This window comes from Cervus canadensis, chromosome 5 (assembly GCF_019320065.1).
Source record: "Cervus canadensis isolate Bull #8, Minnesota chromosome 5, ASM1932006v1, whole genome shotgun sequence".
In the NCBI taxonomy this organism is placed as follows: Eukaryota; Metazoa; Chordata; class Mammalia; order Artiodactyla; family Cervidae; genus Cervus; species Cervus canadensis.
Genome location: NC_057390.1, coordinates 63,553,489 through 63,580,822, shown reverse-complemented (window position 1 = coordinate 63,580,822; position 27,334 = coordinate 63,553,489). Strand labels below are relative to the sequence as shown.

At 44.0% G+C, this 27,334-nt stretch overlaps 1 protein-coding gene across 9 annotated transcripts in view; it reads right to left on the bottom strand.

Moving 5' to 3' along the window:
- Positions 1-3,088: 3,088 nt before the first annotated feature.
- ARHGAP25 (Rho GTPase activating protein 25) overlaps positions 3,089-27,334 on the bottom strand; it is a 103,404-nt gene continuing 79,158 nt past the window's right edge. For 8 of the 9 annotated variants that reach the window (XM_043468937.1, XM_043468943.1, XM_043468936.1 and 5 more), the window contains 4 exons: positions 26,403-26,524; positions 25,412-25,596; positions 21,066-21,592; positions 17,756-18,615 (listed from right to left, as the gene is read on the bottom strand). In XM_043468937.1, coding sequence (XP_043324872.1) covers positions 18,408-18,615; positions 21,066-21,592; positions 25,412-25,596; positions 26,403-26,524 — 1,042 coding nt within the window. In that variant the 3' untranslated portion in view covers positions 17,756-18,407. Of the gene's footprint in view, positions 3,100-17,755; positions 18,616-21,065; positions 21,593-25,411; positions 25,597-26,402; positions 26,525-27,334 lie in introns of those variants that run through there. The other variant, XR_006269468.1, reaches the window with a different exon arrangement.

Here is a 27,334-nt window from a genome sequence, read left to right as displayed (position 1 = left end):
CCTTAAAAATTACTAAAGACCCCCAAAAGAGCTCACATTTCTGAGGGTTATAGCTATTGATATTTACCGTATTAGAAATTTAAACTCACAAGTTAAAAAATATATTTACCAATTCATTTTAAAATTAAAATCATTGTACATTAATATAAACAATGGATTTTTAAGAATAATAAATCTATTTTCCAAAACAAAATTAGCATCAAAAGAAGATTGGCAGTGCTTTATAATTTTGCAAAAATCTTCAATGTCTGGCTTAATGGAAGACAACTAGATTCTTATAATGTTCAATTCTCTGCAATGTTATTTTGGTTGAAGTTGATGAAGGGAATGTGGCCTCCTACAAATTTGTAGTTGAAAAAGGGAGACATTTTAATAGCAAGTTCAGATAATTGTGGGTATTCTTTGACACTACACTAAAACTCAATCACTGATAGTTTCTTAAATGTTAGATGCAAGGTAAAATCTTAAATCATATCAATGAACTCTTTGTATGTAATTATATTAAAATCCATTGGTCTTCTTGCACTTTTAATGGATCTTTTAGACAAGAGTGGGTCTATAATATTGTGCACGTGTTACTTGGAAAATATTTGCTCACAGATACCTTAAATGTTGGCACATTGCATGTTCAATATCAGCACACATTCTGTAGCCTCTGGAAAACTCCCCTGAACGAGAGTGATAAATTCAAATCATGTCTCAGTATTATTATGAAAAAAGCTTTGACTCTGTGGACTCTCTGGTGGAGGAAAATGAGCCCTTTCCAAAAAGTATGTCTATCTGGATTTTACCTCAGGCTTTGCTACTAACTGGGCTTCCAACTAACTGGGTTTCCCAGGTGGCTCTGTGGTAAAGAATCCACCTGCCAATGCAGGATACATGGGTTCGATCCCTGAGTTGGGAAAATCCCCTGGAGAAGGAAATGGAAACCCACTCCAGCATTGCCTGGGAATACTTGCCTGGGAAATTCCATGGACAGAGGACCCTGGAGGGCCACAGTTCACAGGGTCACAAAGAGTCGAACACGACTTAGCAAATAACAACAACATTTTATGGTTCAGTTTCTCAATTGTAAAATGGAAGTTTGGAACTCAGTCAGTGTTTATCAATGGGACATCACTGGCATTCAAGGCATAAAAATCTGACATTGTGAAGGACAGTCCCTTATGCTATAGAGCATTTAACATCCCAGGCTCCCTAACTAAACTAAAAGTAGCACTGCACTCCACCCTCAGTTATTATAACATGCCCAGACCCTCAAAAGAACCTTTTGGAGGGTGACATGGCCTTTAGTTGAGACCTACTGGACTAAATGAACTTTAAATTTCCCTTCGGTTCTGAAGCTAATTCTATTAAAAGGTGGGAAAATGAACTAAAATAACATACTTCAAATTTCTCTTTTGATGTGTGTGTGTGTATACATTTAGATAGATGTTGTAGACATTCTTAAATATATCTTATTTAAACAAATATTTGTGACCACTCTGGTCTAGTAACTTGGAAGGAAGGTAACAAAATTAGAAGAAAGGGTCATCTGGAGGGAAAAAATAGAAACAGGAAAAAAAAATTCACACTCTCCTTGCCACATTTCACAAACTAAGGATCCCTGACATCTTTAATAGGGGGTAGTGCTTTGACCAGAGGTGTGGAAGGGAAGAGCTAAGTTTTCCCTAAACTAATAGATGGCCAGGCAATCAACTCTCAGAAGGGCTGCCTCCTTTTTGTTCCTTGAAGACCAATGTTGGCATAGTGACTGAAAACCTAACTGCTGGAGGCCGTCTGCCTGTTACTGAACCTCTCTGTGCCTGTGTTCCCTCATTTGCCAAGTGAGAGAAATAAAACACCGTACCTTACAGACATTGAGAGGATCAAATGTGCTAGTGCACATAAAGTATTTGGAACAGTGTGTGCCAATGGGTAAGGAAGCAATAAATGACAACTAATAGTGTTACCAAGTAAAGGCAGGAAGCCCCAGTTCCTCTCCACTGAAAGCCTTGGGCTACCTTTGAAGCTTTCTTCACCTTCTCCTATTCCATTTTTCCATTCTTTTCCCATAAGGCTGAGTATAAAGCTGACTTTGTCATATATTTAAGTGTGCATGTGGGTGGTTGATTGTCGTGACGGGAAGCACCATCTTATAACCCTGGATGGCTTCAAGGAAGAGCTCTCAGGGAACCCACTGATGTCCACTCTAAGTGAAGGCAAAGCCCAGTGGAGCCAACAGACTAGAATTCTGGGGGGTTGAAACACACATTTTTAAATGAGGTTGATCTGAAAGTCTCTGTTGGCAATGAAAGTCCCAGAGAAACAGGCCAAAATGGAATTCCCAAGATTTCCAGCTTTGCAATGACTGCTGAGAAGAAAATTCCAGATTGAAAAAAAAGAGACCACCCTTGCCAGGACTTTTCCACAGTAAACATTTGAAAAGGCTGGGAGGTGACTCTTTGAAGAGTGCCGCCTCTTCTAAATTTGGCAGTTCATACAAAGGCCGTGTCTTCTTCCTTATCCTGTTCTGGAAAGCAAGAGATTGATTTGCAGTTGTGCATTCTGTTCTCTGAGAAACCTTCCCCCAGGCCACAGAGAATTTTCACTTTCCTGTCACCAGAGGAATGAAGCAGGAGGGGAGATAAGAAAGCAAAGGCACTCACTTCTTGGGTTAATTGTGAACCTTTCTACAGCTTGGCTTCCGGAGGACACACGGAGCTCTGGGGGAAGAATTCTGACAGATGTGTATATTCCATCTGCATTGCAGAGATAAGGGCAAGGTGACCTCATGGCAAAGCTTCTGTGTGTTTGTGTGTCTCTGGATAAATACTATAGCGGAGCTTCTTGCTCTGGGTTCTTTAGTGGCCCAGACACTTAGCCACTCTTTCATGAAGATTCTACTAGACCAACTTAAGTACTCAGTGGGCAAGAAGAATTTACGGGCTCATCCAAAAGTATATACATTTATATATTTGTAGAGCTGGAAATGGCTTCAGATTTCATCTAGTTGAACTCTATTTTTCCAAAATGGAAGTGGAAGCCAGAGAGGCCAAATAAACTTTTGGGATCAGAAATTGCAAGACTGAATCAAGAACTCCCAAATTACAGCCCTTTCTGTTACTCTCCAGAGTTCTTGAGATTGGAGTCTGCATGCTTCCTTACAAACATGTGTGTGGCTATGTGGGCAAGGTACACAAAAGGGAGGGGATACAACTTAGGGTATTTTCCTAGAACTCCAGTCTTATCCTAAGGCCAGCACTTAAATGTCATATCACATGGACCACTGTTCATGTCACATGTATCACATGTTTCCCAGTTCCCAGAATAGTGCCTGATCGAGTGGGTAATCAATATTTGTTGGGTGAATGAATAAATGAATGTTAAAAATAAGATATGACTTTTCATCAGAAATTTTAGTTTACAAGGCCTTAGAGATATGTCATGAAAATATTTTAGAAAACTATAGTGTTGTTAAAGCTAGATGTCTCAAAGAAGTATCTATATTGTGGCCGTGTACCTCATCTGTGACTTCATGATTCCATTCTAGGCAATGGCAAGTCTTCTGGGGATACTTATTTTTTCAGATCAAAGGACAGTGCCTCAAAAGGAGAGGTACATTTGTCTTCTGCTCCTTGACTTAGGATGTGGTCAAGTGGTCTAGAGTTGAAGTGGCTATTTTGGAAACATGAGGTGACCAATGCGAGACAAGTCAAAAGGCTGAGGATGGTGACGGATAGGGAAGCATGGAGAAACCTGAGCCCCTAAGGAATTGTGGAGCTTCCCTCCGGTATCTATACCACCTGCCTCCAGAGCTCTCACAAGGAGAGATAGTTACGTGTCTTCATTGCCTGGGTTGCTCTTAGCTGGGTGTCCTTTTATTTGCAGCCAAACGCTTGTAACTGAATCAGGCTATCACCAGTATTAGAAGAAGAAGCTAAGACTTGAAAAAGGTCAGTGACTTTGCTAAGGTTGGTAAAGTGGGCAGGGAGGCTGGCATTGAACACACACAGTTGGACTCCAGAGCCTGCTGTCTGGGCTCTGGTTATGAGACTTACATGACATGGAGCTGGATGATGGGCAAAGAAAGAGAGTCAGATAAAGGAAAGTCATCAGGAGAGGACAAATTGAGAGGACTAGACTATAGACTGACTAAGGAGATGGCAATTAGAGAAGTCAGGGGGGAGTTAAGGTTAAACACACAAATAAACAACACATCTCTAGTAGAGAAAGTGATTTTGAGACTCTGATGATGTTGGAGCATAGCAGATTGGATAAGAGAAGTTACTGCTGGGGATGGGGTGGGGCATTCGAAAGATAGATGTAAAAATACTAGAATTTTTCTCTTTTTCAAAAAATGCTCTGAGCTCTTTGCACTTTCTTCAATATTATATGGAGATCAAAGAAGTAATACAGAGAGTGGCTCACATGGGCTTGGAGCCATGGGTTTCTATCAAATAATAAAGGCCCCATAATAAAGACCCCATAATAAAGGCTCTATGTTACAGATGAACCCAATTTTTTAAGGCAATAATTCATTCTCCAAAATTCCTAGCCTGAATGTATAACTATTTCAGCTGCCACATCGTAAACATAATGAATAGAGCTGATAATGGAGCCAAAGAAAAAAAGTGATGAAAAATGACTGCCATCAGGAAAATGAGCAGAAAAGAAAAATTAAGTTCTTAAATTCTAGATTTGCACCAATCTGCTCAGCAGAAAATCTTTAAATGTCTAAGCTGGAGCTAAGGATAAACAACTGTTGATGGCTCTCTTCAGAGAAGGTGAACTGTGAACAATTAATATAAAATCCTGCCACCTTTGATTTCAGTCCACTCTTCTCTAGCCTCTTCTGGGACCTAATAGCATCCAGGCAGACTGATGGCTGGTTTCTGATTTAACTGATGACTCTGCTTTGCATGTGCCATCTCTTCTGCCTGGAACCCTTTCCTCCCCTCCTCCGAATGCCCCACCACCTGCTCACTGTAAGTCTACCGCTCAAGTGGCATCTTCTCCACAAGCTCCCCCACATCTGGTGTTGGGTGTTCTTTTGTGTGTGTGTGTCCCAGCAACCTGTACATGCTTCTATTACAACACTTCTGTTGATTGAAAAAGTCTACCCACAAGGACCTTATTCTTAATAATTTAAGCCTATATCTGCCAGGAACAGTGTCTTTGCCATTTCCTTTGCAGGAATCTCTTTTTAGGGCTCTCTCTGAAAATCTGTTTATTCCTGAATAGTGGTGCTTTAGTCACTAAGTTGTCTGACTCTTATATGGAGCACGCTATTTATTTCTTTAATGGCATTGATCACAATCTGCTGTTCTTCCATTTGCTTCCATCTGTAGTTCTGCATCTCTCTCCCTCCTGCTCTAGGAGGGCCCTTGTGTGATGACAAAACTCTTTTCTACCTGTCTCTTTCACGGAGCCTGGTATTCACCGGGTGCTCCAAAAATATTAGAATAAATAACGCCTGGCACATGATAGTCAAACATACCTAAAATTCAATCCAGGGCTGCTTTATTGCATATCTTTCAAAAAATGAATTATCTGTGTCTTTTGTTGTTCCTGTTGTTGTTTTTGTGGAAATCTTTATTTCAAGCCAACCAGTATCATTAATATGATACACCCAAAAAACAAAATGTTTAGGTGGAAATCATGCAAAAGATTTTTTTTTTTTAATTTCTTTATTTTTGGCTGTGCTGGGTCTCATTGCTGTGTGGGCTTTCCTCTAGTTGTGGTGAGTGGGGGCTACTTTGTAGTTGTGTGCACAGGCTGCTCATTGTGAAGGCTTCTCTTGTTGTGGAGCACAGGCTCTAGGGCACTTGGGCTTCGGTAGTTACGGCTCATTGGCTCATGGGCTCAGTAGCTCTGGTTCCAGGGTTCCAGAGCACAGGCTCAAGATTTGTGGTGCACAGGCTTAGCTGCTTCATGGCATGTGGGATTTTCCCAGATCAGAGATTGAACCCATGTCTCCTGCATTGGCGGGGGATTCTTTACCACTGAGCCACCAGGGAAGCCCCTCAAAAGACTGTTTCGATGGGATAGTTTCTGGTGACGAGGACTAAATACTGCTGCACAAGTACTGGTTCCTCAAAGCTTTGAGCCAAACATGTTCTCTTTTTTAAAACAGCGCCTTTTGGAATTACTGGAAGCACCCCTTGGGCATTATTCTAGGTCTTAATAGAGCAGGGGCTGTGGACCAGGAAATCCATTGATCACTGAGGCTCATGCACGAACCAGATAGACACAGTCTGTGCCCTGTGAGTCTATGAGGCAGATGAGGTCAACATTAATCAAATAATCTTACCTGAAATGTATCACTACAAACTATGATAAGTACAGTGAAGCAAAACCAGCATGTTGCCAGCAGGACCTTGTTCTCAGGCCTGGGGGAAGAATCTACCCACATCTGGTTCTCGGCAGGTGTTTCCTTTGGCAGCTGCAAATCACAATCATGCTCAGCACCATCCTTCCTCAAACAATGACTTGAAGGGAAGAGAAAACTTGTAGGTTCCATATCGAGGCCTTAAAAATAACAGTGTTAGCCTTAATGAATCCATGTTAGACTCATTGAGGTGGGTTTGAGGATGTTTATGTCAACCTCAGCATCTTCTTACCTCTGGTTCTCAGTGACCGTGTTCAGAAGGGGTTCTCCAAGGAAAACTACTTTAGTACAATAAGGTTTTTTTTTTCTTTCTATGAATTCTAGAGGTTGGGCCAGGGTGAATGCCTGGGCCTTTTGGAATGAACGGCTTTTGTCCAGTTCCTGGGCAAGTTGAAGCTTACAGCCTGGAAGCAGACTGTCTGGCCTTCTGGGTCTCCGTGCTTTGGGCCCCTTAGCCCTCATCTCTAGGTCTGTGTTTTTTAAACTCGCAATGTATAAGGATCTGAAGATGTGGAACCTCTCTTGCCCAGCTAGTTGTGTGGAGTAATAAGACTCAGAAGATAACACTACAGGGGAGAATTTGGACTACAGCCTGTGATCCCCTAGTTCAAGGCCCCACCAAAATATCCTCACCCCATATTCTAGCCCGGCTGGGGGCTGATGGAGGCATGAACCTAGAGCTCCCACTAGTGGCAGGAGTGGGTCACCAATGCTCCTCAACTTTTCCATTGAGGGCTTCTCAACTTTTCATTGGTTTCTTCCCTCATTCACATTGGGTTTAACAGCTAAGCCAGTGGTCTTCAAGAGATATTAAAAAACATCATCTTCACCTTTATGGGTACATTTTTTCCAAATGCTAGCAATTTTCTATGGACCTATGGGGAACAATAGATGCCTCCAGGCCTTCATGAATGTCTCCTTATAGTTGACGCCAAAGCCTCAGCTACTAGGAGGGAAGTGTAAGGTCACCTCAATCTTCCCACCACCTCCGCTGACCTCCACTACTTTCTTTTCCTAAGGACTTTTCAGAATCAAGAGATGTGAGTTTTGCATGCGCACACACACACACACACATACACATACACATGATTAGTTTATCTCTGCCTCCTGCCAGCTGGGAGGTTGGAAGAGCTCCTGGGGAGTCTGGAATGAGAGGTTTAGAAAAGCTCTCCACAGGGGTTAAGGAGAGTGGTCTCCTCTGCTTCTCTTCGGGCCTGTCTTTTCTCAGTGTCATTATGGGAGGTTTGGGGGCCTGGCATCTAGGGGTGGAGGGGCTGCCCAGTCCTTCTGGAAATCAGGCTGCAAACCCACCGCTAGCCCAGGTACCATGGTGCTGCCATGAGGTCCAGCTCAGGTCACCAAGGGATTAAACTGAAGTTTGGGGCAAAACCTTTATAGTAATAAAGAGCACGCAATTGTCAACATATCCCCAAAAACCCACCACAGTAATGACTGAGTGAGTGCAGGCTGCTGCATTCAGGTTCCTGGGCTCAAGTGAAATAATGCCTCATCACACCTTCCTATTATTATTATTAATAGTTTAATAAATAATCTAATTAAAATGCTGTATATTATAAATAGAAATCAGGTTTCCTGACCCCTGTCCAATGTCCTTCTCATGACACCCATGGGTCAGCCAAGACTTTAGAGTTCTGATCTTATTCATCTCCTGTGATAGAAAATTTAAAACTAAATTAAACCAGAGCCCCTAGTTTCTAGTGGCGAAAATATTAAAATCTTTATTGATGTGCAGAAGAAATTCTGAAAAGTGGGGGGATCCCTCTTCATTGGAGACATAAGTGATAAAGTGTCATGTTACCGAGTGTGATGGGTTGAATTGTGTCCCCTCTAAAATTTACGTGCTGAAGCCCTAACCCCCAGTACCTCAGAATGTGACCTGTAATTGGAGAGATGGTGCATTTTTGTAATTAGGGGGGTAATTAAGGTAAAATGAGATCACTAGGATGGGCTCTAATCCACCATGACTGACATGCTATGAGAAGAGATTAAGACAGATGTGCACAGAGAAAAGACCATGTGAACACACAGGCAGAAGGTGACCATCCGCAAGCCAAGGAGAGAGGCTCAGAACCCAACCCTTCCCACACCTTGATCTTGGATGTCCAGCTTTCAGAACTGTTAGGTAATAAATTTCTGTTATTTATGGAGGCTCAAGAAAACTAATACACCAAGGGTGGGAGTTTTTCTGCAGATTTTAATGGTGACGGAGAATTCAAAATGATACGATTGAACAGAGTAGAACTGGGATTCTAATTCAGGGCTTCCAAGGTGGCTCAGCGGGTAAAGAACCTGCCTGCAATGCAGGAGACACAGGAGTTGCAGGTTTGATCCTTGGGCTAGGAAGATCCCCTGGAGCAGAGCATGGCAACCCATTCCAGTATTCTTGCTTGGAGAAACCCACGGACAGAGGAGCCTGGCAGGTTACAGTTTATCGGGTCACAGACAGCTGGACAGGACTATAATGACTGAGCGCAGCAGGGCTCAGGGATTCAAATTCAGGTTAACTCTTACTCTGGAATCCACACAAACCGTATATGTTATTCACTGTTCACCACCTTGAGCTGGCTTTCAAAAGGCGATTAAAATACATTTGAGGGAGGAGTACTTTTCATAGATAGACTGCTTTCTTAGTGGTGTGGGGGGTAAGCAGGAAGCTTCGACGTCCACCAGAATCTCTTCATTGCTCCATCCCACGGCTGAGGCTTCGGCTGAAGGCTCAAGCCTGACTCCTGTTTCTCTCCCAGGTGTTTCCTCCACACCAGGCGCTCTGGTACGAACACAGTTCCTGGAAGGTAAAACGGAGAAGCTAGGTCCCTAGGGTCTCTGTGAGCTGTGTGAGCACCTCCCTGCATTGGAGGTTCCTCGTGTGCACATTGGGTCAAGGACGTGAAACTGCTCATAGTGCCTTGTGTACTAACACCCCATTTTCTTGGGCTGCATCAGGAGGCCCTGGTGCCCTCCATCCCGGCAAGGATGCCTCATCCTCAGCCCAGGCAGACAGAGGGGCCGGGAAGGATCTGTGTCCTGCTCCTGCTTGTGGAGCCAGAGTGCCAGCAGGCAAGCAGGGTACAGAGCTTGCTTTCAGGGCAATTCCTATTCCGGGGTTGTGAAGTGTGGAGTCCTAATCTTCAGGCCAGTAGCTCATGTTTGCTTAACCCTTTCACAACATCATCCTATTTGGTCCTAAGGGCCATCATGAGCTTTGAGTGAGATAGATCTCCCCAACGCCCCGGTTGATGGGTGAGTGACGTGGTGTCTCACAGGTGACTCTGAAGACACTTGCACTGCCAGTCAGATGAATGGCATGACGATGAGGACAGGTTCCTGTGGCAGCCTTGTCTTGGCGTTGTTCCTGCCCTCCAGGGGAAGACAGCCAAGGTGGGCTGGGCCGAGCACATGGCAGCTCCCAGGGTAACATGGGGACTGCAGATGTATACATGCATGAATGGAGGATGTGGCTCAATCCTGCAAAGTGGCTCGGCCCAGCCACAGTCTAAGTGCCCCCTACACTGAGTGTAGGCAGTTGGGCTTGTCCTAGTGGCAGGCAAAGCTTTAAGAGGCAGCGTGGTCAGATGGCATTATTAGCTGTGTAGGATGCCTCTAGATAGACTAAATAATTTCAAACTAGGAGCAATTCTCCCAAGGTAATACCCTTGTTTACACTTAACTAGTACCACGCATCACCTAGACTAGAGAGAGGAGGTAATTTTAGAATGGAAGCCTGGGCATCTCTTGCTAAATTTGCAACCTACTGGTTCTCTCCATTCTTAAAACTTTTTATTTTGTTTTATTGTTGAAGTGTAGACATTTAGGTTGCTTCCATTTCTTGGCTATTGTGAATAGCGCTGCTATGAACCTAGGGGTGAATGTATCTTTTCAAATTATAGTTTTGTCTGGATATATGCCAAAGAGTGCGACTGCTGGATCATGTGGCAACTCTATTTCATTCTTAAGTCCTTTTGATACTGGTTTTTTATCTATAAGAGAGCTTTTCATCAAGGGAAGTAATAACAGTTGCCTCAGTTACTAACAAAGAGCTATTCTAAGGTGGACGTTTTGGCAAATCTCTTGACGTGTAAGAAATCTTCTTTTCCCCTCTCTCTCTGAGTATTCACCAAGTATTTACAAATTACTTGTAATAAGACTCGAACTTCCTCATTCTCAACAGCTAGGTGGCCATTTCTGCTTCACCAAGACTTCTGTTCGAAAGTCATAAGCAGTCTGTGTGGCTCTTTGGTGTCAGCTGAAAATTGTGCCCACTGTGCGCTGGCAGAGCCCTGCAGGTGCTGGGTTTAGCAAACTGAGTATGGCTCTGCATGGAGGAAGGCCCCCTTCCGTGGGGTGAGAAGTCAGGATGGAGGGTTAGAGGACAGATCAGGCTGCAGACAGCAGAGTGAAGGATCTGTGTTTGCTCCCTCAGCTATACAGCTGCTCACACAGCCTGGAGGCGGGGTGCACTCCCCATCCCCCACCCCCGGAGTCCCAAATGGTGAATTTTCCCTGCCTTCTGATCCTCTCTGCGGGGTCTGCAACCACTGCCCCATCTCACCTTGCCCTCGGTCCTGATCTTCAGTTCAGATGTCCAGGAAGCAGCCTCTGCCTGCCTTGTCTAATATTTTCCTATCAGGTGTGAACGTCACTGGTGCTTTACTGGGGTTTCCAGTAAGTCTCTGTTTCCAGTTGGCCAAGCTTGGCTATTAGCATGTGAAGCAGACTAATTTGCCCAAAGTCAATTTGTCAGATGAACAATTCATCCAATTACTGAATATTGCCCTCATGTGCTCCCAACTCCATCTCCAACCCCAGGAGCTGTCAGAAAAATGTTCTTCTCTGGACGTGAGATAGTTTGCAGAGTCACCATGAAAGGCAGGAACAAAAGCAGCAACAAATTCCTTTGCTGTAAAGAGGGGTTAGTGCTATCTAGTTCTGGGGATTTTGTTAGGATTAACTCAGATAATACCAAAAAAGCACTTAGAACAGTCTGACTGGCGATATTCAGCACACAATAAAGGCTAGTGATTATTACCACTATAATCATTATTACTTTTAATTTCATACATGCATTTAAACTATATGAGCTAAATTATACTTTCAATTAAAAATTAAAATAACAATTTGAATAAGAATGCCAGGAATAGAAGACAGATTGCAGTCACTAGGCTTCCCTGGTGGCTCAGTTGGTAAAAAGTCTGCCTGCAATGCAGGAGACCTGGGTTTGATCCCTGGGTTGGGAAGATCCCCTGGAGAAGGGAATGGCAACCCACTCCAGTATTCTGGCCTGGAGAATTCCATGGACACAGGAGCCTGGTGTGCTACAGTCTATGGGGGTCACAGAGAGTCGGACACGACTGAGTGACTAACTCACTTTCAGGGCCAGTTCAGTGGTCTGTAACTTTGGTCTCATCATTTACCTGGAGGGTGGGGGGAGAGGGGCTGGAAATTGAGTTCAATCACCAATTTGAAGCACCAATTTGGTCAGTGATTTAACCAATTGTTATTAGAGAATGAGGGTTTCCTAAAGCCCCAAATGACGAAGTTTGGAAAGTTTCTGTGTTGGTGAACACATGGAGCTGTCGGAAGATCAAGGAAGCTCTGTGCCCCTTCCCATCTACTTTGCCCTGTGCATCTCTTCCATCTGGCTGTTGCTGAGTTATATTCTTTTATAATAAACCTATGATCTAGGGAGTGAAATGTTTCTCTGAATTTTAGTTTAGAATTTTTAATTTCTAAATTTTAGAAATTTTAGAATTTTAGAAATTTTTAATTTCTCTCAAGTGCTAGTGATCCACTCTAGCAGTAGGCAAATTGGACAGACTTGGGTCAGTTCCTAGCTCTGCTACATTGCAACCTCAATTTTGTCATCTGTAAAACTGGTAGAGTAGCACTTCATCCAAGTGTTGGTTTAAGGCACAGTTCTTGAGGCACAAGCCTACAGTGTTCCCCCTTTGCCTGGCAAGTAATAAAGCCACTCTTCCTTTCTCTTCAAAAAAACAAGAAAAGAGAAGAATTGATGTAAGATTTAAAGACGACATGTACAAAATGCTTGACACAGTGCCTTCCAGAGAATAAATGGTATTTGTTGCTTACCAATGGTAGTGACTGTTATGCTGTCGATGATGACGCTGATCAAAGATCCAGAATGATGTTTGAACGTGACTGGCCTTGCAGGCAGGAAGGACAGCCATTAGTAAAGGGGAGGAGAGAGAAGAAAAGGAAGTCAAAGTGCCAGCTTTGATCCGTTATCAGGTTTGCTTGAGGGCAAATGAGCTTTCCATCCTGCTGCTTGAGTCCCCTGTCCCCTGCCTCCTCACCCAGTAGTCAACTATGGATGTGAGAGTTGGATCATAAAGAAGGCTGAGCACTGAAGAATTGATGCTTTTGAACTGTGGTGCTGGAGAAGACTCTTGAGAGTCCCTTGGACTGCAAGATCAAACCAGTCCATCCTTAAAGGAAATCAAGCCTGAATATTCACTGGTGCTGAAGCTGAAGCTCCAATACTTTGGCCACCTGGTGCAAAGAGGTGACTCATTAGAAAAGACCCTGATGCTGGGAAAGAATGAAGGCAGGAGGAGAAGGGGACAACAGAAAATGAGATGGTTGGATGGTATCATTGATTCAATGGGCATGAGTTTCAGCAAACTCTGGGAGGTAGGGAAGGACAGGGAAGCCTGGCATGCTGCAGTCCATGGGGGTGGCAAAGAGTCAGACATGACTGAGCAACGGAAACAGCTCTTCACCCATCTCAGATTGTATAACCTGTACTCTCAGGTGACCAGAGCCCTCATCTGCATTATTCTGTGGTACATCCCACACTCTATCCACACCTCCACCCATAGCACAATTTAGCCAGCCAGGTTCCCACCCTAATTACACAGCTCTCTGCTAGGAATCAGATAACTACATGGTATAAAGATGGTATTAACAATTAATGGAAACTTCATGGGTGTCTCCTAGGACTGTCACAGTCATGGTTAATATCCCAAAGGCTCCTGGTAGAGATGTTGCTATCTGCCTTGAGTCTGAAAGAGAGATGGTTTAAATCAGAGTCATTCCCAAGACTGGGACTTCCCTGTAGCTCAAACGGTAAAGAATCTGCCTGCAATGCAGGGGACCTGGGTTCAATCCCTGGGTTGGGAAGATCCTCTGGAGAAGGGAACGGCAATCCACTCCAGTATTCTTGCCTGGAGAACCCCATGGACAGAGAAGCCTAGCAGGTTACAGTCTGTGGGGTCGCAAAGAGTCGGACATGACTGAGCTACTAACACACATTCTCAAGACTCTTTAAATCAGGCTCTCAAGGGCTTACCTTCTTTGCTTATGTGAACATTTAAAGTAAGTTGAGTGTATCCCCATGTATTAAGGAAGTCTCAGACTCTGGATTTATTCATGACTAAGTTACTGCTATATTAAAGTTGTATGGTAACATCTTCAGGCTCAGTTTTTCCCATCTGAAAAATGGATCCATATCATAAATCCATTTTCTATCTTGTAGGCATCTCTTATCTTATATGAATGAACCCATGATAAATCAACATGTAGGGAGGACAGAGTGTATAGTTGTGTTGATTGAAAATGGGAGAGGGAGCAGGTAGATTTAATATTATCATTAGTCACGACTTGAGCCATACTTAGCAGTTTTAGAATCAGGTTTAATAATCCTGTCTGTATTAGAAGTAATTGAAAAGCTTTTTGGTTTTTTTTTTTTAATTCTTAGGCTCCACTCCTAATATTCTGATGCAGTTGATATGGAGTAGGATCTGATGCTCAGATTAAGGAGATTCTATTGTGAGGCTAAGTCTGAGAACCACTGTCTTAGGACAGCGTTGGTAATGCAGAGAAGGTGGAAAATGCTATCATATTAGGTGGGTCTTGGTTGTGACCAAGAGCTAAGCCCAGCTCTGTATTCTGGAAGCACTGAAGTGACAGATGTTCAGTGGGTTTCACAGCAGGTTCCTGGTGTGGGGGCAAAAGCCTTGGACAGAAGCTAAAAATCACAAACATCACGGAACAGTGGGACAGAGGAGCCCTTTAAATCCTCCTCCTCATCACTGTGTGAACTCTGACAATTTCCTTGTCTCTGGGCTTCAGTTTCACTATCCATTAAGTGAACAGGTTAGATTAGACAAGTTCAAGGGTATCTTCCAGTGCTGTTATTCTAGGACCGTGAAACAGTTTCCAGGGAGCAGAGGAAAGAGAGCTTGGCATCCCTGTTGGTATTCTGCACTCACTCCTCATCTGAAGTCACTCAGCAGCTCTCTCTGTGGCTGACCAAAGGCCAGCCTTGAGCAACAGCTGAATCTCCATCCCTGGGGCCTCCTTTTACCCAGCCTTCCCGGCAGGATGAAAGCTTTCCTGCAATTCTTATGAAGGCAGCCCACGTGAATTGCAGGAGTAGCCTCTGAGTGATCTCTCTGCTCCACAGCAGCACACGGCCTGATGCTATCTGCAGAGGAAGTGGTGGAATGTGGAAGTTTACATGATGTCAGCGCATATGCATCCTCCTGTCCTGAACCTGGAGCCCAGCCATCCGCTCCCGCACCATGCGGCTCCTGGCCCGCCCCTTCTCGAGAGCCTCAGGCTGCTTGGGAGTCCCCTGCTCCATGTTTCCCGAGAGGATGGCCATCTGAGTAGGACTGCGAGAATTGGTCGAAACAACAACAACAAAATTGATTATTGCTCGCATCCTCCGCAGTAGGTTCGGTATTGTGATGTCACATTCCATGTCTCGAGGCTCAGACTGACCAAGATTCATTGGGAAAGAATGGCTCTGGTCTGAATGTTTGCTTCCCTTCCACCCAAAATTCATATGTAGAAATCCTCAGCCCTAAAGATGATGGTAATAGGAGATGTGGCCTATGGGAGGTAAGTCGTAAGGCTGGAGCCCTTGAGAATGGGATTAATGTTTTACAAAAGAGGCCCCATGGAGCTCCCCATGGAGCTTCTTCCATGTATGCATACAACTGGAAGACTGCAGCCCAGAAAAAGACCTCACCTAAACTTGATCTCAGCCTCCAGCCTCCAGAATTGTGACAAATAAATGCCACCCCATCCGTGGAATTTTGTTAGATGAAGACAGGACTTACCCCAGGCAATCCCCTAATACAAAGTCTCCTAACCCATGCACAAACAGATGGAAGACCATCAAGTCTGCCTCACACACAGGAGAAAACATGCCATGCTCGAGGCAGTGAGGAAGTGAAAAATGTTGGTGGGGAGAGGGCAAGGGGTTTGAAAGTGCGTATTGCAGACTTTTGAAGTTCTCAGCACCTGTGCAGGGAGAAGAAAGGAGACAGTAAAGGGGGTAGCGGCGGGGAAAAGGCAGATTCCTTAGACCCTGCCCATGGCAGGGCTTTGAAGGTAACCCTGGGAGCTCCAGGGTCCAACAGAGTTGACATAGGTCAGTCTGGGTTTGCCTTCCAGAAACTGGCTCCCAGATCCAGGTGAGCTGGAGCTACACTGCTATGCATCTTGTAGGTGGTCTTTTGGGGCTTTGACGACACTGGCCTCAGACCCCAGATCTTCTTCCCTGGCCCTTCCTTGGACTCAAGGGTCTGAGGTCCTGGAGAAACTCTTCTTTGTGTTCTCCTTATGTGGAGGGTGGCACCAGAGCAAGTAGGGGCAGTTTCGGCAAGCCAGATGTCCTTGATTGTGAAGAGGTATTGAGACACTGGCTTCCGAAGCTGGACCGGCCGCTCTGTGATCTTGTGGTTCTGGCAAAAGGCATGGAGAGGCATGATCTGACCAGGAGGCGCTTAGGATTCAAATATGGGCCAGCAAGTTTCTATAATGTGGACCCCCAAACAAACAGGCTTCAGGGCTTCCTCTCTGCACCTGCAGACAAATGTTCCCTTTGGAACTATGAAGCCAGCTACTTTCACACTCAAGTCTGTATTAGCATCCAAAGGGTCCATGTCAGGAACCCACGGGAGAACATGGCACACATGCCTGGCAGAATTACAGACACACATCAGTGGACATTAAGTATTCAGGAAGTGTTTCTACGTTTGCTACTCTGTAATTGAAAAACAAATCCTAGGAAATCAAATATTTAGCTGTTTTACTTAATAATGTTCCAAATCAGTCTCCCTGTCATCAATGGGCTGTAAGCAAGCCTCTACTAGGAGTTCCACGCATCATCCTTGTCCTCCATCTGTCTGGTCCTCAGGATGCTGGAGATGGGAGGAGCAGGGCCTGGGTAGTAGGACTAGGAAACAGCTCCTGTCCAGGCCTTTCACTCTGTGAGGGATATGATGACCAGAGTGAGCAAAATACAGAAAAGAGGAAGAAAAGGGAGAAAATAAAGGGAGAAAAAGAAATAATGAGGAGACACAGAAGGGGAAGGCTAAACTCTCACTGTGAATAACTGGAGATTCCAAACCACTAATTCAGCCATGTGTCTTCCAGAATTCAAGCATATTTATGGGAGTAATGGATGAAATATGTAATATGAGTACAGGTAACACCCCCTGGGAAATTGGGCTAGGGGCTTCCAGAGCTGAAAGCACATTTGAGAATATTTACTTAGGTTTGTTTTTATCTCATCCTTATTCAGTTTCTTCCTGTGTATGTTTTGTGATATACATGATAGATTAATATAGTAGTATGTGTATATCATTTATAAATAAATAAACATACTTATGTTGAGAAGGATGGACTTCCCTGGCTGCTCAGATGGTAAAGAATTAGTCTGCAATGTAGGAGACGTGGGTTTGACCCCTGGGTTGGGAAGATCCCCTGGAGAAGGGAATGCCAATCCACTCCAGCATTCTTGCCTGGAGAATTCCATGGCCAGAGGAGCTTGACAGGCTACAGTCCATGGGTTTGCAAAAATAGGACACGACTGAGCGACTAACACTTATACTTTTTTTCATATTGAGGAAGGTATGCTCAAATATTTTCTATTGATGGGGTACATGATCAAAAAAGCTTAGAGACCCCTCAACTAGAACGATGACAAAAACCATTAAAGACTCCACCACGCTTCCTAGGAAGGCCTGGGGCCTCACTAGGGGCCTCTGCCAGGTTGGCTTAATATAGAAGGAAAAGTCAACTCTGAGCTGGGAAAGCCCTAGCTTTTCTCTAGTGCCTCGGGATCGTTAAAAGGATAAAATCATATGCATTTTGGTGAAACAGGAAAAGTATTATTATATGACTGTTACTATCTAAACTCACAACCAGCATCTAAAAAAAGTTGTATCATCGCGGGCCTGCCCTGTGCAATCGCAGCCCCTGAAATGCAAGTGGAATTGGAACACAGCCCACGTCCTGCGCATCATGTGCCTGGAGAGGGGTGTCTCTGCCCCCAGGAAGGGGAGTCATTTGCTCTCATAAAGGTGTTGCATGGATTACCAACAGCGCTGCTGCTTCTTTTTTTCCCTTTATTTGAATACAATTTTCTAATGGCTTTTGCTTTCATAAATACAGTTTATTGCTTGGTTTGTCTTTGCCTAACATGAATTTTGAGTTTCCAGCCCTGGAGAGTGTGCCTCATGGGGCAGGGGGGTGGCAGAATGGGGTCCTGGCTTCAGCAGGTACAAAACACAGTTCCCCTCCCCCAAGGCAGAGAACTCAAAAGCTGAATATTATTTTTGGCCCCTGTGTCTCAGAGACACCCCATTCGGGCATCTGACCAAGCAAGTTGTTCCACAACGGAAACACAGCTAACACTTCAGTCCAGCCTCTGTCGGGGGCAGCCTGTTGCCTGTGGCCTGTGTCAGTCTCCACTGGACACAGCCAGCCAGTTGCGGAAGGTGCTGTCTCACTCAGCTGAAACCACCGCGGAATAATGCAATCCTTTCAAATACAGCCCCAGGGGCTCATAGCTGTCCACACAAGTCCCCGCTTACTCTTATCCTCCTGCAAACTCCACTGATCTATTTATTGGGAAATGTGATGTTTTTCCCTCCAAATGTCATCTCCCTCTTAGGGAGTGATGTTGCTTCCTGGCTATTGGTTAGCAGCAAGAAAGGCAGCCGCGCTGGTTCTCTGCAGGCAGTCTTTGTGGTTCCTGGGATCCTCAAGCATCAGTCTTGGGTTCCTTCATCGATCTGACAAACTCCTTGACCTCCTCTTCCAAGGCCTTGTTCCTCTTCTCCACATCCTCCCGGGAGCGTTCCACGTTGCGGAGGCTGATTTCCAAGGCTGCTGACTTCTTCTTCTCATTCTCCAGTTCTTCATTGAGCCTCACCACCTTAGCCCACACGTCATAATTTTCCTTCTCGAGGCTACGAAGAAGGGAAGAAAAGAATGGAATGACAAGGCATGACCTCTAGACTCTCCCTCCGGCCTTGCCCACCGCCACCCTGTCCGTTTCACCTTCCACGTCACAAGACCCATCTCCAGCCTGTGCCTCCTGGTTGTGTCCCACCCCGGACAGGAGGACTTGCCAGTAAAGCTGAACTCCCAGAGCGTGTTCCTGCTCCTCTTTCATCATTTATCACCCATCCTATGACATCTCATGTTGTTTTTCATGTCATTTTGTGTTTTGTATCTTCCACCACATTATAAAGTCTTTGAATGAAGATACCACCTCTAATATTTACAGCCCACTAGCGCCTTACATCTGTCCTGCTCTGTGGAAGTGTTGATTGACAGCTGAATCTCACCCAGATTCTGTGTGTATGGATCCCCAGCCTCTGTGTACACATGCGTGCCTTCTCATCCTGCTCCACGCAGACCATGGACCAGAGCCTTCTCTCAGGAAGGCTCCTGGAGACCAAGATTTGGAGAAGTCAGGGAGCTGCCCTTTGGGAGCAATGGTCCTGCCAGCCCCACCCGCACTTCTGAATCCCACTCAAAGTGCAGGATCTGCTGGATTCCTGAATCCCCAGGATTTTCACTGTTACTGGCCAAAATCTTAGTCTCATCCCAGGTGCCTGTCTGTCCTCCTTCAGGCTATGCTGAATTCACCCTTGAAAATGAGCGTACATATGACATTTTAAAACCACAGCAGGGAATTTCAGGCCTGTGAGGAGAATGTGACTAGAAAAGTCGCTTCAGAGTTTCATTCTGTGAGATACTGCCTCCATGCTACCCAACGGCAGAGACATTCTTAAATGGAGACTTGAGTTCCTGTTTGAGCCCATGCCTGGGCTCCCCTGGTTGGCTCAGATGGTAAGGAATCTGCCTGCAATGCAGGAGACCCATCTCCAGCCTGTGCAGGAGATCCCGGTTCAATCCCTGGGTCGGGAAGATCTCCTAAAGAAGGGAATGGCAACCTACTCCAGTATTCTTGCCTGGTGAATTCCATGGACAAAGGAGCCTGGCAGGCTACTGTCCATGGGGTCGCAAAGAGTTAAACACAACTGAGCAACTAACACTTTCACTGGCTTCTAACTTCAAGGGCCTGGTCGATGCTGCATGTAATGGCCTCTCATCAGAGCATTGCCTACCTCTGCCCATTTCTTCTTCAAGCCAAATTAGACATTCCTCTGGAATCCACATTGCAGGAAGATTCTTTCCCATCTTCCCTAGTGGCTCAGACAGTAAAGAATCTACCTGAAACGTGGGAGACCCAGGTTTGATCCCTGACTGGGGAGGATACTTGGCAGGAGGAAATGGCAACCCACTCCAGTATTCTTGTCTAGGAAACCCCATGAACAGAGGAGTCTGCTGGGTTACAGTCCATGGGGTTGCAAAGAGTCAGACATGACCAACTAACACTTTTACTTTCTGGAATCCTACTCATCACAAATCTAGTTTTCTTCTCAGAGTTCTCCGCATCCCTCTTGTTTAGAGGGCAACCTCAAGAGACACTACTAGATCTTGACCACTGATTCCAGTGGTGGGGAGATAGAATCTGAGTGAGCTCGGGAGGGTGGCTGACCCGGGTTCAAATCTCAGCCCCATCAATGATTAGCTATGTAACCTTTAGGAACCTTTTTATATTTCCCAAACTCAAATTTCTTCTGTAAAATGAGGGTATTACCTATTTCACCTGATTACTAAAGGGATTATATGAGAAGGGATGTCTGAAGTGTGAAGATTAGAGTAAGTATTATAGACTGTGAGTCCTCTTTCCTCTCCCTTGGAGGAGTTGGGAGCCCCCACCCCCTACCCAATTTTGGATTCAGAAGACTTTGTTCCCTTCAGGAGGACTGGCCATCTTAATAAATATTTGCAGAGTTAGTGAATGACATTAATACAAAAAAATTTAAAATTTTTCTTAATGTTTTAAGGCAAATGCGTGAGACTCTTTGTGATCCCATGGACTGTAGTCCTCTAGGCTCCTGTGTCCATGGAATTTTCCAGGCAAGAATACCGGAGTGGGTTGCCATTTCCTCCTCCAGGAAATCTTTCCAACCCAGGGATCAAATCTGCCTCCCATGTGTCTCCTGCATTGGCAGGCACATTCTTTACCACTATTCCACCTGGGAAGCTCGTATTAAGCATGTTGATGCTTAAAGAATCACTTTGTGGAAATAGCTGGTTAAGCTACTTAAGCTACATACTTACTTTTCCATGAATTTAATCTAAAGTTTAGTGTTTTCAGTAATTTGGTCATCTCCTCAATCCCTTTGCCCTTGTTCTTCATTAGGCCAGACTACTTACTATAGAAACTATTGTCTATAATTGAAGTTTCATGATGTCACTCCTCTGGCAGAAAAAAAAAATCCCTATTTGCTTTTAATATGGAAACCAAGTGGCTGCCCAAGCCCCTCTGGGATTGACTTACTTTTCAATCTGTTCCTCATACATTTGCTTCTGTGTTTCTATTTCCTTTCGCAGCTCCTGGACCATCTTCTGCAAAGATTCAAGTTCCTCTTCACCAGAGATTTTTCTCCCAGGCCCAGTTTCAGAGTTTAGGCTGGCAAGAGCATCTCTCTTGGAGTCACAGGCCTGGGGTGAGAGTGTACTGGCTTCATCCCCAGGGGACCCGGGCTGGGTGGGGACATTATCATAGGTGGAAGTCCGCTGGGAGTCGAAAAACTGCGGCACACCTTGAGACATCGTTCTCCTATGTCCATCCCCAGCCTTCGCCTCCAAAGAAGATGACCAGAATTCATTTTTAAAGATCTCTGCTTTGCAGCTGTTGGCACCTTGCAAAGCGGAGGTCAAGAAGCATTTCCGGTTTGGGAGTGTCTGAGTCCTTTTTCGTGATTGCAGCTTCCAATCTCCTGGCTTGTCCCTGGATGCTTTGTCTTCTAGACACCCATCGTTTGGCTGTTGTCCGGTGGGGCTCGTTGCATCTGAGTCACTGGCCTAAAAAAAAAAATGGCCTTGGATGTTACATGGGTTTTTGTCACATGTGTCATGTTCTCAGGATAAGGATGAGAAACTTGAAAGAAGGCATCTCCTGGGTGTGCATCTATGAAACTCTAGAAGACCATCTCTTTTATTTCCTTGGTATTTTATTAATTATTATATTTTAGATTAGAGGATAACTACTTAACAATATTGTGATGATCTCTGCCACACATCAACATGAATTGGCCATAGGTATACATATGTCCCTTCCTTCTTGAACCCCTCTTCCATCATCCACCCCATCCCACCCCTCTAGATTGTCACAGAGGACTGACTTTGAGTTCCCTGCATCTTACATTAGACTCCCAGTGGCAATGTATTTTACATATGGCAATGTATATGTTTCAATGCTGTTCTCTCAAATCATCCCCCTCCTTCCCCCACTGTGTCCAAAAGTCTGTTCTTTATGACTGTGTCTCTTTTGCTGTCCTGCATATAGGATTGTCAATACTATCTTTCTAGATTCCATATATATGTATTAATATATGATATTTACCTTTATGACTTACTTCACTCTGCATAATAAGCTCTAGGTTCATCCACTTCATTAGAACTGACTCAAATGCATTTCTTTTTATAGCTGAGTATTATTCTATTGTGTATATGTACCACACCTTCTTTACCCATTCATCTGTTGATGGACATCTAGATTGCTTCCATGTCCTAGCTATTGTAAATAGTACTGCAATGAACATTGGAGACCATGTGTATTTTTCAGTTATGGTTTCCTTAGGATATATGTCCAGTAGTAGGATTGCTGGGCTGTATGGTAGTTTTATTTCTAGTTTATTAAGGAATCTCCAGATTGTTCTTCATAGTGGCTGTATCAATTTGCATTCCCACGAACAGTGTAGGAGGGGTCCCTTTTCTCCGCACTCTCTAGCACTTATTGTTTGTAGACTTCTTGATGATGACCATTCTGACTGGTGTAAGATGATACGTCATTGTAGTTTTGACTGGCATTTCTCTAATAATGAGCAATGTTGAGCATCTTTTCATGTGTTTCTTAGCCATCTATATGTCTTCTTTGGAGAAATGTCTGTTTAGGTAAGAAGACTATCTCTTAATTTGTCACATTAGTTGATTTTCTGCCTGGCACTTTTTTCAGAAGAATATCACATTAATACTTGAAGGAACTTGTGCTCTAGAAGTGAAATGCTGACTAAAATCAATTGCTTGTGGGAAGGAGTCCTAAAATAGGATCTTTTAAAATAATCTTAGAATGGGGAGGCTTTTTCATGACCAAAATCCAGAAGCCATAAAAGAAAAGTTTCATAAATTAAATCTACATGGGTTTCCATGATTTCCCAAATTAAAAGTAAGCCACAGAAATCACTACATGCTAAATCAAAAAAGAATAAACAAACTAACAAATATATATGCAATGCATATCACAGACAATAGGCTATTTTCTCTAATACATAAAGTTCATAAAATCTGAGAGGACAACGACCAATAATCAATAGAAACATAGGCAAAGAACAAGGTCAGATGGTTTACATAGGAAAATGCAACTGGCCCTTACACATAAGAAAACAATGTTTGGATTCTCTTACAATAGGAAAAATTCAAAATTAAAATTAATGAAATATCAGTTCTTTCCTATCAGATGGGAACCCCTACCCCCTGAAAGCTAACATGCTCTGCTGGGGAAAGTGTAGGGAAATAGATTATTTCACACATCACTGGTGAAAGTACAAAAGAGGACAACCACTATTTAACAATTTTAATCAAAATTGCATATTATAAATCTATTTACTCTCTGACTCATCAATCCCACTTTGAGGAATTTATCCCAGAAATATATCTGTCTGGGCATGAAATGAAGCATGGTCAACATTATTTATGGCATCCTTGTTTACAGTATAAAGGAATAAAAGTAGCCTGCTCATCTACAGGGGCTGGCTGAGTAGATCATGGTACATGCACAGAATATAATACCACGTGTGTTAGTCACTCAGTCACGTCCGACTCTGTGACCACATGGACTGTGGTCCGCCAGGCTCCTCTGCCCATGGATTTCTCCAGGCAAGAATATTGGAGTGGGTTGCCATGCCCTTCTCTAGGGGATCTTCTTGACCCAGGGACCAAACCTGGGTCTTCTGCATTGCAGGCAGATTCTTTACCATCATACATCTGCCCAAAACATGGTTTATGAAGTTGCTGTCTATGTATTGACATGAAAATGTCTCCAGGGTATGCCATTCAACAGAAAAATTCAAGATACAGAGTAGCATGTGTGTGTGCCTGTGTGTGTGTGTAAAGGGAGAGAATGAGTATGTTATACCTTGTATAAAAAGGGAGGGAAATAACAGTTTACATTCATATTTACTTATATTTTCATAAAGGAACATTGGAAGGGCAAAAAAGGAACTGAGAAAGTCAGGGAAGAATGAGCTGGGTGGAGAGAGCAGAGGGAGCTGAAGTTCTAAACATATCTCTTCTTTTGTTTTGACGTTTTTGTGTCATGGATATATATGTTCAGAGTGAATTAAGAAGAAAGAGAAAAAGACTGAGCCCTAAATGTAAAATCAGAAAATCAGGGCTCAAGCTGTCATTTGAGGCTTCTAACGTATCACCTGCTTCAGCAACCCCACCTGGAATCCGAAGGGCCTGGAACCTGAGATGCAAACTAGATCTAAGTCCCACCCTCCTGCCATTCTATTACCATCACCTTGGGCTAGCTGGTCCACCTCCCTGAGACTCAGCACCTCAGCTCTAAGATGTGTAAGATAAATTCTGCCCTACAGAGGAAGGGTGACGACTCCAGACGTGATCTATTTAAGGTCTCCAGCACAGTGCCTCTCCATCACTGTTACAACAAATACAGAAACCTGTCAAATGAGCAACATGGCCACTCTCAAGGATGTCTAGGATGATTTCATTATAGGAAGAAGGAACATTTCTAAATATTAATTTGATTTTAGAGTATTAGTAAGATGCACTGTATCCAGACAGGCATCACCCAAGAAAAATCACAACCACCACCACCTTTTTCTCAATACTTCCCTCATCATCCACAGGATTAACAGTACTGTAGGCAACTGACAGCACCTGGTCAGCCGGGAATTTTAGATTCATTACTTGGTCACACATCAAGAATCAAGCTGCTATGTAAAGTTCACGTGTTCTTTTAAAAAAATGTTTGTTTCTAAAAAGATGTAAAAATAGTTGAGCTCTGTAAATTGTTGGCCTTAGTCTAAATTTCAGAGTCTGCAGAGTGTTTTGACATTGTGAACGTGAGCCGCAATCCTTCAGTACAAATGAGGGGGTTGACATTGCTGAGACAGCTTATCAGGGAAAGGGAAATAATACACAAACACATCACATACTCTGAGAAAGAAATCACGTTTCATGGCTCAGCAGGAAACCAGTTCTCTCTGGACTTTCACCCGGAATTTTCAACAACTCTCACTGAAACATTTATCCTGTGGTATACATTAATTTCCCTATCAAACTTCCCTGGACTGCATTTGAAAGGGTTTCCTTTTTAATGTGGGCTTCAGTGAGGACTCCCATTGCTCGGCCATTGGGGGATGGGCACACATGTCACTAATCTCATCTCCAGGATTCCAACAGAAACTAGATTTTGAAAGAGGCCAGGCTTTCAAGATGCATTCAAATGAGTCTATACCAGCTGTGTCCACTGCCACAGCATCTCCCAGGACTCCCCAGATTGCCAGCCCCAGGGCAGCTCTTACATGGAATGACCTGGACTGAAGGAAGAGTTGGATGGAAAGAGGAAGGTTTTCAACACCTTACCATGTTACTTACACTGTCTGTCCTAGAAATTGGAGGGTCCTCAGTGGCATCCCAGCCCACAGAGCTTCGTGCAACTGGAGGTTTCTTGGGGTCATTTTGGGAGGCAGGGGGTGATAAAGGTGCATCCTTGGACTTGGGGAAAAGGACTTCATGGTCTCTGATCATCATGGTCATCACTCTTTGGATTTGAGGAGTCCCTGAAAGAAAGAAGAAAGAGATTTGTAGTGCAAGACCATGGGCAGGGGCCAGGCAGTCCTCAAGGGTCTCCACCCATGAGATGTCACTAAACTTGACTCTAAAACCACATGGCCCCCAAGGACTTCAGTTGTTCCTCACAGGACCCTTCTTAATTGCTTGAAATACGGGATCCTGGTGAAAAGGATGAGACAGGAGGATATGGGACTGGGGTGAAAAAGGGTTGTTTTCAGCCTATAGTCCTCTGCATCATCTTTGATTAGGAAATAGGGAATATGACAAGAAAGAAAATGAAGACATCTTTCTCTCCTGATGTGGTCCTCAATATGACATCTGATTTCTTATTGCACACATACCAAATGTGTGCCAAGCATACTGTCTCCCCCAAATCATGGCAGACATCAATGACATCCTGACTCTGTGTCAGGACTCTTGTTCACTGAACTAAGACACAGCCGCAGAAGTCTTTTCAGCACAGCTTTACAAGTAGCTTCTTTCTGAGGTGTCTTATAAAATCATATTTGTTCACACTCTCTGGTTAAGGGTGTTTAAAAATACTAAAAGACTAAGAAACACCAGCTAAATGTTTTTGTGCTAGCCTACCATACTGTGTGATGACTGGTAAATCTCTAACCTCTCTGCTCTGCTATGACCCAGAAAATAAACTGCCTGCAGATTTCACAGGGTTATTTTACAACTCAGATAAGATAATCGACAGAAAATGCTCAGCAAATTGCAGAGCAATTTGGTAGTGATGTCACTGTTATTACTTCCTCTGCCCCTGCCATCACCACGGGACCAGCGGTACCTCTCATGATCACAGCAGGGTCCTCGACCTTCGACCTGATGAGATTTACACCAATCACAGTAGCCAGATTGTCCACGCTCATTTTGTTAACTCCACAGTTCAGCTGGATTTCATGGAGGAACCTGCGGGCAGCCAGGATATCCCAGAGTGGGAGACAAGAAGATGCCACAAGGAAGTACTTCCAGGTACCAACAAGATCACAGAGGTGTGTCTCAACTCCTTCCTCCTGGTCTCAGGAATGGTACCAGTCTGCTCTGACTACAAGAATTTGGCTTTGTCTCGAAAGATTCAAGATCAAGGAAGACAAGAAACAAGCAGCCCAGCTGCTGAGGGTGGTGTAGGGGCCAAGGGTGGGTAGGAAGTTACACTGGCAGGAAGCAGGGTCCAGTGCAAGGAGCTAAGAGACAAGCTTAAGACCCACTAAAATGGGTGTGGACCATGCCTAGTCTTGACTTTACAGGCTTATCTCCCAGGCTCTCTGTACATCCCAGCTGAGTCTCCAGAGAAAAAAATGTTATAGTGAGATTTCATAAATGGGAATTCATGTTGCCTCCTTGCTCTCATCCTCAGACTACACCACCGAGCATCTCAAATTTTCAGCAGGTGCTCAAAAACTAACAATGAATTTTCACTATAATTCTACCCAGTTGAGGCATGAAGCTCTCAGATTCATTATTTAAAAAAAGAAAAAGAAAAAACCTGAAAAGATCAACAAAGGAATTTCTAAATGCTATCTCTAAAAAACACTTTTAAATGAATGGGCTGAAGCAATATAAAATTTCCAATATGGAGAAATTCTCAGAGAAGGGTGTGGTGTCCAAATGAGAAAATTTTATGGAATATTAAGGAGTCATATATAACCCTATTTTGCGACATATGAAAATTGTCAAACTATAACATTTAACCAAAAGAAGCAGGCTACAAATATATAT